This window comes from Benincasa hispida, chromosome 3, assembly GCF_027475165.1.
Source record: "Benincasa hispida cultivar pf3 chromosome 3, pf3_genome.v1.1, whole genome shotgun sequence".
NCBI lineage: Eukaryota > Viridiplantae > Streptophyta > Magnoliopsida > Cucurbitales > Cucurbitaceae > Benincasa > Benincasa hispida.
In genome coordinates, this window is record NC_143480.1 from 53,496,927 (window position 1) to 53,511,345 (window position 14,419).

The 14,419-nt window shown below is 32.3% G+C and overlaps 2 protein-coding genes across 6 annotated transcripts; both read right to left on the reverse strand.

Moving 5' to 3' along the window:
* Positions 1–366: 366 nt before the first annotated feature.
* LOC120073757 (ubiquitin-conjugating enzyme E2 28-like) lies at positions 367–3,438 on the reverse strand. Its single transcript, XM_039026584.2, has 5 exons — positions 3,295–3,438; positions 3,076–3,148; positions 2,694–2,821; positions 2,472–2,576; positions 367–820 (listed from the first exon to the last, which is right to left on the reverse strand). Exons 2-5 carry the CDS (start codon positions 3,143–3,145, stop codon positions 677–679), a joined length of 447 nt encoding a protein of 148 aa, XP_038882512.1. The 5' UTR covers positions 3,146–3,148; positions 3,295–3,438; the 3' UTR covers positions 367–676.
* Positions 3,439–5,363: 1,925 nt separating this feature from the next.
* Positions 5,364–9,982, reverse strand: LOC120073812 (putative inactive receptor kinase At5g58300). Of its 5 annotated transcripts, XM_039026670.2 has the most exons (4): positions 9,614–9,982; positions 9,476–9,529; positions 6,348–7,680; positions 5,364–6,260 (listed from the first exon to the last, which is right to left on the reverse strand). In XM_039026670.2, exons 3-4 carry the CDS (start codon positions 7,609–7,611, stop codon positions 5,620–5,622), a joined length of 1,905 nt encoding a protein of 634 aa, XP_038882598.1. In that variant the 5' UTR covers positions 7,612–7,680; positions 9,476–9,529; positions 9,614–9,982; the 3' UTR covers positions 5,364–5,619. The 5 variants fall into 5 exon arrangements, with proteins under 5 accessions (XP_038882598.1, XP_090167556.1, XP_038882601.1 ...); XM_090311430.1 differs by lacking the exon at positions 9,476–9,529 and having other exon boundaries at positions 9,614–9,791; XM_039026673.2 differs by lacking the exon at positions 9,614–9,982 and having other exon boundaries at positions 8,817–9,529.
* Between the last annotated feature and the right edge of the window lie 4,437 nt (positions 9,983–14,419).

Sequence of the window (14,419 nt, forward strand, 5' to 3'; positions counted from 1 at the left end):
GTTCACAAAGAAAATTATATTTGGCAAATTTTCAATAACATCATCCTATTTTGACCATTTGTCAATCTCCCCTTGATTTTCTATTGATCACCGGAAAAAAAGCCATGACAAACGAAGAAAGTTTTTTCAAGGAACCAATTCTTCACAAATTTTTCAAAAAGGTCTCCATCCCTTCTTCATAAGAAAATTATCTTTTTAGTCCCCAAGTAACAAAGAATAAATAGAATCCCTAGGTTTTCAAAAATATATCATTTTAGTTCTCTAACTTTTAAAATTTGGTGTGTTCCATCCTTACATTTTCAAAATATACTTTTTTAAGGATTAGTAACCAAAAATCTCATTAAAAGAAGAGAGAAAGAAGAGAAATTGAACAATGCTTGTCTATGAGATAAATAACTGCTTGCATCAAATCCCAACAAAGAGGAATGTTGAATCCAGTTAATTTGACAACCTTAGATGACAACCTGCTTGCATCTTTCATTCATAAATCAGTGGCAAAGGGGAAAAAACATCATAAGACTTCTTCTTTCTTTTTTCTTTTTTTTTTCATATTTTGTTTCATTTTTTCTTTAAAATACCTACACAGCCCGAATAACTGGAAGAAACAAGGTAATGTAGAAGGATGCCGTACCACCACTAGCATCATCCATCATCAACATTAAGCTACAAAAACGTCTCAACCCATCGCATACTTCTGAGTCCAGCTCCGTGCACTCGCTTCATACTTGGCTCGGTCGGTCTTGTACATGTGTGCAATCTCCGGTACAAGAGGGTCGTCTGGGTTTGGATCAGTCAGCAATGAGCATATGGAGAGCAGTACCTGTTTCATGGACACCATTTATGTTTAGAATGAACTCAATCAAATTTTCTCTCTCTCTAGCTTTCAGTCAGGAGGGCTGAGCAATTGTTACGGGTCTCTCGCAAAATCAATCAAAAAGCTGATGAGAATGTAAGTTCCCTGATGAAATGAGATTTTATTTCATGATCAAAAAGTTATAATGAAGATATCAAGCTCGGCTAGTTTCTAGATATAGACGAGGAGAGCGAAAGAGTAGAACAAACAAACTAATGGCCCCACACTGCAACTACTTCACTTCCTTCCTTTAACACTTATTGCGGTAGAAACACAAATCAATGACTGTTTTCGACTGCCCTGAAGCTACCCTTGGAATCGCTTCCCGTACCGGGAATAATAGGGTGTTCGCCATGAGTATAATGCAAAGAGTCAGGCCCGACAACCAAATTATCCACAGAAAAAGAAGACTTCCCAATTGCATAGAGAAACGATGGCTCAAAGAAATATCCAGACTGTTTATGTCTAAGAAACACAGACACTTTAGTTTGGCTAGCATGTCGATGTCTGACATGTGTTGAACACTTGGACACTCCAACACTTATTGGACACATATCAAATACTTGTTAGTGTAATATATGTGTTTTAGACACTAGTGGTATAAAGTCAAATAGGACCAACTTATTAGATACACATCAAACACTTGTGATGTATAATAAATATATACACAGATGACAAAAATAATAAAACTTAAGAGAGAGAAATGCATCAAACTAATTTTTTAAGCATATAAATGCATAAACCCAATAACTTTGAAATTCCTTCCGGTTTATAAATGACATTTTAAAAAAATGTATGTTTTAATAAACGTGTTCGTGTCCTAGATTTTAAAAAAATTTACTTGTTACCATCCCCATATTCAGTTGTATCCATGTGTCATATCCATCATATCTATAATGTTTTTCAAAGCTCAAGGCGCAAGCACAATAGCCTTATGGAACTTAAGTGCAAGGCAAAAAAAAAAAAAAAAAAACAAAGCAAGCTTTTTTTCCTTAAGCTACACTTATATAAAAGTACTACATTAAGAAGAGAAAGCATAGTTGAAATGGAAATAGGAAAAAAAAAGGCCCCTAAATACAAGAAATTTTGCATTTAGGTCTTTTAATTAATAAAGAAGGGAAATCCTTAACTATTACCCTTTTTTAAAAAAAATAATGAAAAAGTCCCAAGGCCGAGCCTTGGGGCTTCACATAAGGCGTGCCTTATTTTGTGAGGCTCACCTTTTCAAAGCGAGGCACCAGACCTACACCTTGACCCTAGGCACTAGCCAGAGAGGGATTTTTAAAAATCTGTCTATATCCATGCTTCTTAGGTTTATGCGATCAAACTAATCACAAGAAAACAAAGAGCAAATATTGAAACATGCTGTCCATTATAGACCACACAACTGAGGTCATGAATTTTTCATAATTACTCGAGTGTTGTAAGATTCTCCATCAAATGGGGAACTTTGAACAAGTAAGCATCCAAGCTAAGCAGAACTTTACCATAGCAGAAGCATATAGATCTCAAAAATGACAAAAACAACTACATTTATGCAAACACCACAATGACAATCCAGAAGTAGAAATGAAATGATGAATTATGAGTGCATTCACAAACAAAAGGCCAAATGAACCTTAGAAATTGTAAGCGCGGGGCTCCACTGTTCTTTAAGGATATCAAGGCAAATGCTTCCATTGCTATTGATATTTGGGTGAAACACTTTGGTCCTAAAAGCAACCTGAACAACAATCCACAACTATTAAACCTCGCGATCCTTGCAAAGAAAACAACAAACATAAGAATCATCTTGCATAGCTCATTAAGAGCAACAAACAAAAGACAAAACATCATTCACCTTGGGGGGCTTGAAAGGATAATCTGGAGGGAAATGAATATTGACAAGAAAAACACCTCCTGAATAAGGACTATCAGATGGTCCCATAATGGTCGCTTGCCAATGGAACATATCTTCCGCTACAGGGCCTATCCTCAAAAGCAAAATAAAATCAAATCAAATCAAATAAAAAACATCCAAAGCTTAAAACTAGAAAACAAATAAACATCTTCACAACAAGAGAGAGAGATCAAAAGGTCAACAACACAAAAACAACCAATCAACAGATACCAATTCATTTTATTCATTAATTCAATCCCATCAACGCAACAAAAGCAATTAAATCCGAAGAAAATAGTCAAAATCGGTCACAAAATAAAGAGATCAAGGCTTAGAACCATACCAGCACTGCAAGATGTGGGCGGATCCTTCTGTAAATCCTTAAGTTCCTTCAAGATACGCTTCGAAGCCATGATCTACACACAAAAACGATAAAAAACGAGAAGATTCAAAAAACCCATCAAGCTTAGGACAAAGCAAACAAAGGGTCATGCGATTAACAAAAAAACTCAACACAGAACGCAAGAAAGAGGGAAAAATCGGATGGAAATGAGAGAAATACCTTGAGAAATCAAAAGGGTTTTCGATCGACTACGGGATGAAGATCAGGATCGGCAGGAAAGAGCAGTAGAAAGGGAAATAAGCTTAGAAATCAGATCGACGGCGGCCCCCAGAAACCGCTGCTTGTTCGTCGGTCTCTTTACCCTCTGATTTTTTGTGGAATTTGACAATGTTAAGAGACCGAAGAACTTTGCCAATCGCCAAGCAAACGATTAAAGACTTGAGAATATTTATAGCGATCCCAAATCCACCGTTTTCTTTTACCACATTCTAATCTTATCCTTTCCTTTTTTTTACTTCAAATTATGTATAGGAAGTTTTGTTCGTCTTTTCTTTTAAAAAGTAAGAATTTTTTAGTCCATGAATATTGATGGATTTAATTTATTATTAATTTATTGATTGATTTATTTTTAGATAGAACAACCTAACATCTGACTTCAAAGTCCATAATATGTTAAATTAGTTATGTTCAAATCGACCATTGAATTAAATTTGAGTTAAAACTTTGTCCTCTAGTGAAAGATTTGCTGAAATTATTTAGTTGTAGTAAAAATTAAAGGATGAGGTTTTCATAAATATAACCATTTAGGGGGCTTTTGGGACAAAAAAATAAAATATTAAACATTATAATAAAGAATAAAAAAAATGACGAATACAACCTAGTAAATATGTATTTACTATAGTAAGAGGTGGTTATTATAGTCTTTAAGATAATCTGGTTCTAAATACCCCTTATATTTTAATATAACAATCCTAAGGATGGGAGATCAAATATTTGGATCATGTAAATTACAAATATAACTCTTTGTTTTGAACCATTAGATTTTGAATTATATTCAAAGATTCTAGATTGGTTTGAAAAAGCAATATTAAATTTGAAATCTAGGTTCATATGAAATTACGTTTTGCCCCAAATATTTTCAAACAACAAATAGTATGGAATGGAAGGGAATTTAAAATTCAAGTTTATATTTGGTAAATCTATTAATGTTTAAAAAATTTTAACATGTCACACAAAATTAAAAGTATAGATTTATATTGAAAACATGTATTTCAATCTTTTATAAAATTCACTCTTATCATTTCAGTTGTATTAAATTCAAAAGATTTCAATAAATCATGCTAGGGTAAACTTTTTTCTTTTTTTAATAGTAGAATTTCCATGTTGGTTTTCTACTCTATTTTGCTATATGTGTGAATTATTTTTTTGTTTTACTTTACATTATTTTATTTTATTTTATTTTTGTTTTATTTCAATTTTGAAAGGAGTTAAAAAAAAAAATTTTAAAAAAAAAAAACCCTCCAAAGCCAGGGAAGTTACTTGATTACCAACCACTTTTACTATATTTTTCCCATTATATGATTTTTTTTTAAGTTAGGTGACTTTGTTTTTCATAATCACATGCTTTACTTGATTGTTGCAATTTTATTTGTAATGAAAAATGTCTTAATATACAAAGACATAACTATACAATTATTTTTATTTATTTATTTATTTATTTATTTATTTATTTATTTTGTTTCTCTTTGTATCCAAACAAGAAATTTTAGCTAGAAAAATTTTGAAATTCATTAAAATCGATGTGGTTTCATATAAAATTAAGAATTTAAAATTACTTTCAAACATATAATATGAGTAGTAAAATGTTGTAAAAGTGAAAATACAAAGTTAGTACTTTAATAGATTCGAATGACTTAATGCTAAATGAGAGTTGACAAGGAGATAAAGTGAAGTAGCACAAAGATTTGAGTTGGTTAATTTATTATTCATTTTCACCCCGTCCCAACTCCACAAATGTTTTGAATATTTATAAAATTTCTAAACTAGCCCAACCTGAATATAACTCAATATTTAAGATATCTTTAAATCTTTTTAAAAAGTTACAAGGTTACATAAATAAGTAGTAAAGTCAATAGCCATGTAATCATTATGTAATAAAGTCAATCATTAAGATTGGTTTTGTGCATTTTCAAGTCAACCTGTTTTGGTGTGCTGGGGAGTTTAGAGTCAACCTGTTTCATTCTAGCTCTTACAAAGGTCTTTGCACATTCAATTGTAGCAAGATTGTGTTCAACATGAAATCCATAACTCAAATTTGATTACTTATGAATGAAACTAATAGAACAGCAGCCTGGCTACTTTATAATTTATAATGGATACAACTTTGACATGGTTATTACAAGAGAAAATACAGACAACCAATCAAAACCCAAAACAATAAGACCCTCCAAATACTTTTTTAAAAAAATTACATCACACAGACAACAACTCATTGTTAGATGAAGGTTTCAGATTCTTGAAGACGAATGGATGAGTTGAAAACAATTACAAGGTCGGAGTATTCAAGTCATCCTCTCCGTCCCCGGCTTTGTTATCTTCTGATGATGGTCGAGTTCCCGAGTCTAATTGTCGGATTTCCTCAATCATCCTAACAACTTCTTCCATTGTTGGTCTCATATCCGGCACTCGAGACACGCAAGCCATCGCTATTTGGAGCATTTGAACAAGCTCTTCTTCAATGTTCTGATACTTCATTAGCTCTACATCAAACACCTCAGATGTCCATTCCTCTCTTACCACAGACTGGACCCATCTCGGAAGGTCCATAACATCATCACGGCCTGGCGACTGGGATGGCGCTTTCCCAGTCAACATCTCCAGCAAAACGACTCCAAAGCTGTAAACATCTGACTTTTGAGTTGATTTTCGAGTCTCGATCACCTCTGGAGCACGATAACCTACACTTCTAGAGGGAATGGCAGGAGAGTTCATCAAAGGAGTCAGGCCAAAATCTGAAATGCAACCATTCAGGTCTTGTGTGAGAAGGATGTTAGAGGACTTTATATTGCCATGGATGAATTTTCCCCCACTTGCTGAATGGATATGTGCAAGGCCTTTGGCACACCCCAGTGAAACCTTCAATCTTGTTTCCCAGTCCGGTGGCGCTCGTCCACCTTCTCGGCTTCCTACAGAATTATTTTCTGTCATTCATCTTTAAAGTGCAAAAGATCCATAAAAGCAAGAATGATGATCAGAAATTTAATAGAGCATACCACGGAGTAATCTCGAAAAGCTTCCAGCAACAGCATAGTCATAAACCAAAAGCTTCTCATCTTTTGAATAGTAATAGGCACGGAGAGGCACGACGTTTGGATGCTGGCCCATCCTCCCAACAATCTCCATCTGTTGATCAAATTCCTTTTTCCCAGCCACCACTTCCTTCAACCTCTTTACTACCACTGTTACTCCTTCCTCCAAGATTGCCTTGTAAGTAGTTCCGTAACTCCCTTTTCCGAGCACTTCAGCAGAGGCCCTTAACAAGTCTTCAAGATCAAAATTATAAGAACAGCCTTCAAAGAAAACCAGCCTATTTTTCTCGGGCTCTTGTACCCCGCTTCCGAAATCCTCCTTCGGTTGCTCAGTCCTTTTACCCTTTCCTTTCACTGCAGTAGCACTACCTTCACCATCTTTTTTCTTCATACAGCAGACAATAATCAATAACATGAGGAGGAAGAGCACGGCAGCACCACCTAAGCCGATGGCAACGATAGCTCCAATATTTATTTTCTTTTCACTCTTTTTCTTTGGCTGGGGCAACGAAGCGGGAGATGGAGAAGGTATGGGGGCACCAACTGAGCAATTTTTAAGAGGCGAACCACATAGCAGTGAGTTCCCTTCAAAGGAAGAAGTAGGAAAGGATTGCAGTGAAGCAGGAATGGGACCGCTAAGCTGGTTGTAGCTCAGGTTTAATTGCTTAAGCTTTAGGTGACCAATATCAGGAATGGATCCAGTCAGGGAGTTGTTTTGAATGTTAAGTCCAGTGAGGCGTGTTAAATTTTGTATCGATTTTGGGATGTTTCCGGTAAGAGAATTGAAGGACAGATCGAGAAAGGTAAGGCTGGGAGACAAGGAAGAAGGTATTTTACCAGAAAAGTTATTGTGTTGAAGATATATAAACTTTAGGGAGGGAAGGGATAGCACATCTGATGGAAGGTTTCCATTAAGATTATTAGATCGAAGACTCAAAGTTCTAAGGGCATCTAACTTTCCAAGTGTATTGGCCGGTATCGGACCATACAGTCCAACAGCAGGCAGCCTGAGAGCAAGCACATTAGAGAGGTCTGAAGTGCAAGTGACGCCAACCCAAGTAGTGCAGACCGGGGTAGAAGGATCCCAGTTAATTTTTCGACCATGGGGAACTGTCGAAATAAACTCTAGAAGAGCTTGCTGGTCTGAGTTTAAATCAGCCGCAATGAAGGAGAGACAATATATGAGTAAGAGTAAAGATGATGCTGCAAAAAGGGATTGTAGCCTCATGGAGAATTTCTAGTGGAGGCCTATTGTGGTAGCAAGAAATCTTGGCGAAATCTCAAAAATGTTTCTTCCCTGCAGAGGAATAAGCACAATCAGGAATTGTTGCCATCTATTTCAAACTCGAAAATGATCATAATGAGCCAACGCATAGAAATCATATCAATGCAAAAAAAAAGAAGCAACCTTCTACCGCAGGCAGGTTATTTATTGCAGGAGTATAACATAATAAACAAATATGTGATCAAAACAATATAAACAGAAAAAGTCCTGTCTAGGAACTAAAGCCAAGGCCATACCGACATCCAAGAGCAGAAAGAAGGGGAAGGGGAGATTTGTTAGGATGTTGGCACGGTGATGGTAATTTACCTTTCTGAAACATGAAATGAGGCCGTATAATCATTTCAATTACTTTATAAAAAAGGAGGAGATCTAACATCCCATTTCACAAGAAATGTAATGAGTGTCCTCCTTGTTAGTCGAACTTGATGGATTAACTAATAGGAGAAGCACATCCAAAACACAGGTTAGTCCTTCCAAATCTTGAAAAAGCCACATCTTTGACTCAATCACATGTCTTAGCTCTTAAGCACTAATGAATTTCAGATTTTGAAGAAGTGAGATGAAGCTCAGTGAAAATCTAAAGTCATTTGGTAGGGTATGGGGACGTAGAAGAAGGAATGAAATGAAAAGACAAAAGCATAACCCTTTTTTGCAAAAGAAAAAGCATTAAAGTGATCAGCAAAAGAAATGCTTATAGAATCCCTTTATCACCTATTCTTTTCTTAACTTCCTTTTGCATTGCCTAAATGATTCTGTAGTTACAGATATATCATAAAATAATGCATGAGAACGAAGAGTAATCGTCCTATAATCAAAACAACAATCCAGAAAGTTAAGACTAAAAATGTGAAACTTTGGGACAAACAAAAAGAAAAAAATATGACAGAAAATTTTGCTTGACTAAGTTCAATGTAGTTCAAAATGGGAAAAAGAAAAGAAAAGCGAAAAAATAATAATTCTTCTTTGTTTTCTTTTCCAAAAGGAAAGTTCACCTAAGCTTTTACTTTATCAACTTTGATAATTGAATTAAAACCTACCATCTAAGTGCAGAAAAAGAAACACTAGATAATGGAGGCACATATCTGAGCTTATGGCATAGCTAATTGGAGAAGAAGATGAAAAATTACAAGAGGGATGAAGGGACCAACCTTTTCCCCGAACAACAGAAAAGTCAGCCATGGAAGAACCAAAAGAAAACCAGTACTCTGTACTCTCACTATAATCAAAGATGCGTAGAATTCAAAATGTTGATGGTGTTTCCAGTAAATTTTATAACACCCAATCAAGATTTGGTAACTCGATATCCATTAATGAAGATAAGAGAAAGAGAGAAAGAACTTTAGATGCAGAGTACACAGAAGCAAAACTTAGTCACATTAATCAAACTCCAAGTCGCTTCAAGTGAAAGGGTGTCCTCTCAGTCAAAGAAAAGGACAAAAGGGGTGCTCCAATCTCACAAACAGAGTATAGATTTAAAACTCATTTTCCCAAACCTAAACCAAACCAAAATTTTTTTTTTTTTTTTTTTTTAAAAAAAAAGGGTTGGGGTTTGGTCAGAGACAATGACAGTGAAGTGAGAATGGTTATCCCAATTGCCATTCTCACAAACCAAAACAGCCCAGAAATCTCTCCCTCATTCTCAGTCACCAAGAACCCATCTCTTCAAATTCCCCCAAAACTTATTTCCTAGATCTAAAAACCCAATTAGAAAACCCCACCTATAAACCAATCTACATTACATTACACAAAACCCACAAGCAGAAAAGGGAAAGTTTAGCAGTGAAACAGAGATGGAGAGAAACCAAACCTAAGAAATCATGAGCAGCATTGAGCAAGAGCATTGTATAGAAGCCAAATAGAGCTGAAATAAGAAAGAAGAAGCAAGTAAAGAAAAATGGTGGGGAATAGATAAATAGATAAAGAGAAAGAAAGAGAGAAACCAGACCTTTAACGGCATTCCTTGAAGAAGAAGATGGAGTTGCAAGAAAGAAAGAGAAAGAAAGAGAGTTAATTAAAGTCAGTAACCTACTGAGTGAGCCATGGTGGTTGGGGTTGGGTTCCATGGTTAATACCCTTTCTTTCTTCTCTTTCTTCTTTTAATTTTTCTCCCTTTCCTTTTTCCCCCTTTTTGGGGTTTTCAGATTCTCTTCTACCTCAACCGTTGGGCTCAAGCTTCACCGTGAAGCCAACGTCGCCGCCACCGCCACCGTATTTTCCTCACCCGAGTCACTTTGTTCCGCCGCCGAGTTAGTTCTTCAAATCGAATGTTTTTATTAACTCAGAGTTGGGCCCGGGAAGTTTTGACCAATGAAATTATCGAAATGTTTTACTTTTTTTATTTTGTTAGTCCACGTGGCAGCTTCTCACCATCAACTTGTGGGTTAAAAACTCCTAAAACAGGTTTACATTTAACCTAACTCAATTTGTTTAGACATATGTCGAAGGTTGACCCAAAATCTACAAGTAGACTAAAGTCCAAAGGATATTGAGTTAGGGTATAGGAAAGCATGCATTCCGAAATGTTAATGTCTTGGGGTCAATCCAAACGATAAATATATGCCAATCGAGAAAAAATGAGTCAAGGTTGAACTAGCACCCTGCAACATTATTGACGTCCCTGTTGTCACACCCAACCGCAGGAATATGTCAGAGAATTGACTTATAAATAGTTTCATTCAACCACCCCAAAAAGAGGGGGTAAATAGCTAAAGAAGAGACTTGATCTTATTTTATTTTCATGCTTAGTTGAAAATTAACCACTCCTAGTAATAACTTAAGTATCCGAGTGCAACAAGCTCGACATCACGTTGATGTGAGGATTATTCACGTAGGTCAACTCGAACCAGATGAAGACCAAATTAGAAGTCAAGGTTAATAGATACCCACAGTGAAGCCAACACAACGAGATCCGAAAGCCAACAACATATACTCTCATTCAAAACACAAAATTCTTGATCGATAACACCTTCATATGTCAGTAGAGCTATGCTAGTTTGGACAATTCTAAATATCATTAAACTAAGAAAAAATTATACATATGCATTTAATAGTTATTAAGGAGACTGCAACAAAGGTCTACTTGAATAATTTTTTCTTCACATGGGATTTTTTTTTAGTATAATATAGAATTTAGGTGCTAATAAATAACATTATAATATTAGTCTAATTTGAAGTATAAAGTGATTATATACATTTAAAATATGAAATACATCTAAATTATCAATCTAAGCATAATTTATTAGATAAGATATTAATTACTTTTCACCCGTACAATCTTTGAATTAAAAGAAAATATTAATAATAACGGACTAAAATGGTAGAAAAGATAGCCATAATGAATTAATAATAAAAATAAAAAAAAAAAAAAAAAAAAAAAAAAACATAGAACTTCACATAATTCTTCATTATTGTGGGTCCTCTCTGAAAGTATTCATAAAATACAACCTTTTTTTACAATGTTCTTCCCTCTCCATGAGTAGGGATGACAACTAGATGGAAGGAGGCTGGAGATTGTAATTATTTTGTGTTGATTTTTTTTTTTAATTTTTGAAAAGTTAGTATATAAACATACTTTCACTCATTCTTTTCTTTCTTTTGTTAATTACCTTTTATTAGTTTGAAAAAAAAAAAAAGTTTTCATAATTTATTTATTTTTTATTTGAAATTTGGCTGAAATTTAAATATTTTCTTATAAAAATTGTAAACAAAAGAAAATATGAAAAAATAAGTGTACTTTTTTTAAATTAAAAAAAAAAAAAAAAAGGTTATCTAATTTTGTTGATCTATATTTCAATGGGGTATGCATTGAATATCCATAATAATAGAAAGGTGGTGGTTGAAAGCCATTTTCAAAATATATGGCTTTGTAAGATTTATTTGTTGGAAACAATGATAATGTGAAAAATATAGTTATTTTTCAACAATTACAATATTTTATTTCTTTTTTTTTAAATGATTTTTAAACTATATTTATTAACAAAATTATTCTCATGAAAATAGAAAAAAAAAAAACTAATTAGAACGTGTAGAAACTAATTATAATACTTTGTTATTTTTAATTTTTATTTTAGAATTTGATTATATAGACACTTAAATTCCCTTTTTAATAATTTTACACCCAATTAATATTCTTCATTGTCTATAACACTGAAGTAATAGCTCCAGAAAAATGCATGTTTTTTATATATATATATATATAAATAAATTATGGCTTGTTACTTGACTACCTAAACTTAGTGAAATAATGTTCTACAATATATGCTTGTCCAAAAAGAATTTTTTATTTCAAAGAGAGGAAGACGTGTCGCGAATAAATCTCAAATAATTTTTTTTTAGAGAAAGATAAATTTCTTGTGACGTGTGAGTTTGAAATAAAGTTTCAACATGTTAAAGTATTACTTTCGATCAATAAATTGTAGGTTCAAATCTCTCCATCTTTATATGTTGTTACATGGAAGAAAAAAGATAATGCAAATGTATTTTCAAAGTTTATAAAATGAATACTAATATAAACATGTTTATAGGAGAAAAAAAGAAGAACAACAAAAAATTTTAACTTATAGTCAAATTTATGTATCAATTAAAATTCCATACTAATGATTGTATCAAGTTAAACCCTAAACTTTTGTAAGTGCATCTATTTATGCCCTCTTTCACATTTCGTTCAACCAATATCATGTGAAAATTACAATTTGAGTCAATTAAAGTTTTAAATTTTTATCAACCAATCAATTTAAACATTTCATTACGATTACTTTTGAAAATCATCCAAATATTGATTCTCAAACACGTGCAGACTTCTTCAAATGTCATTTTTACAAAATGATGATTAGAGTAGATGCATGGACGATTTTGAAAGGAAGGAATATAAATTGATTAATTTATAAAGCTTATGAGTTTAAATGATACGCGAGATTTTCCTAAAGTGTAAGTAATAGAGGGTGAAAATTGATATTATAGTTATAAAAGTTTGAGTTTTAAATTGATATAATTATTAATTTATAGTTTAAATTAATACAACTCTTAAAATTCAAGGTATAAATTGATTTTTTAAGACAAAAAATCATTTTTTTAAAAAAATAAAACTAACAACAATGATTATTTTTAAAAGTGATTAAAATTATAGAGATTATAATTGAATAATTTGATATTTTTAAATAAAAGAAAATGAACTAATTTATTTATAAATATAGCAAAATGCACTATCTATCATACACGGATAGATATCTACTACAGTCTATCACGATCCATTATTGATAGATAATGACATTTTACTATACTTAAAAATATTTTCAGTAATTTTACTATTTAAAACAATTACTCTTAGATAATTAAACCGACACTTTTATATTTAATCTTCTCTCCAATATATATGTTCTAACCAATATTTGAAACAAAAAGAAAAATGAAGGAAAATATTCATGTTAATCAAATAAAATTATCTCTTTAACGGAATAATGTTTTATGTGTATAAAATATAAATGAGTAAATTTTATAAGCAATTCAACATGAACCCTTTTAAAAATGCTTTAAATAAAAAGTTAATAATAATAACTTATATTCCTCCTTGATGAAATGATTGGTCTTTTTTTTTCTCTATATAAAAAAAACACACAACAAATTAATTTTTACTTTTAAACTTGACTAGACAAATTAAACTTTTATTTTAATTTTTCAAAAGTTCATCAAATGGGTCAATTTTTAATCTTAATTAGATCTAAGTAAGGTCATCTTTATATTAAATACTTCCAATTTGCAGATTACTTGATAGATAATAATTCACAAATCCTTTGAAGAAAAAACAATTTACAAGTAGAAATTTATATGAAATTGATTGAGAATTTAGAAAAAGACAGACATGTAGAATTTAATGTTTGGTAACAATTATTCAATGATTACTCTTATCTTAATCATTAATTTACTAGTTTTGATTTTGTAAATTGATTTATTGAAACTTGATTTTCGTTGAAATTAACAGGGTTAAACTACAAATTTGGTTCATGTAATTTGAAAAAAAGTTAAAATTGTATTCACATCGTTTGATAAAATTTCATAAATTGTCTCTATACACTACAAGAATTTTTGGATATCCCCAAACAACCATTTGCATTGGGATAATATTGTTTATGCCAACGAAAATAGGTATATGGGCAAAAATAAGCTTACCCCGACATTTTTTACTATCTCAACGCATCTAAAGACTTTTCCTAACGCATTCGTGCTTTGGGAAAAACATAAAACCTTGTAGCGATAGTTTGATAAAATTCTCAAAAATAATTCCTACCATAAAGATTATTTATAGGGTTTTTTATCAAATCATTCGAACTAAATTCTAATTATAAATTATGAAGACAACATTTTAACTTTCTCTAAATCATAAGAATGAAATTTGTAATTAGTGGATAAATGTAACAAACGACTAACGAAAAAATAAAAGTAACAATACTTATTGAATATGAGCATAACTCAACTTACATAAACTTGTAATAGCAAACTCGAGGTATGAAGTTCGATCTTCTCACCTCATATATTATAAAAGGATAATAATAATAATAATAAAAAGGTTACTATACTTATTTAATTCTAAATTTTAAAGGGGAGTGCATATTTTTTTTTCCAAGTACAAATTGAGAAGATATGAACTACGAGCTTTTTGGTCTTCAATATATACATATGAGAATGCATGTTTTTTTTTAAAGGAAAAATTGAATGAAAATAAATGTTGCTAGTAAAAGTTGACTCAACCTTAATT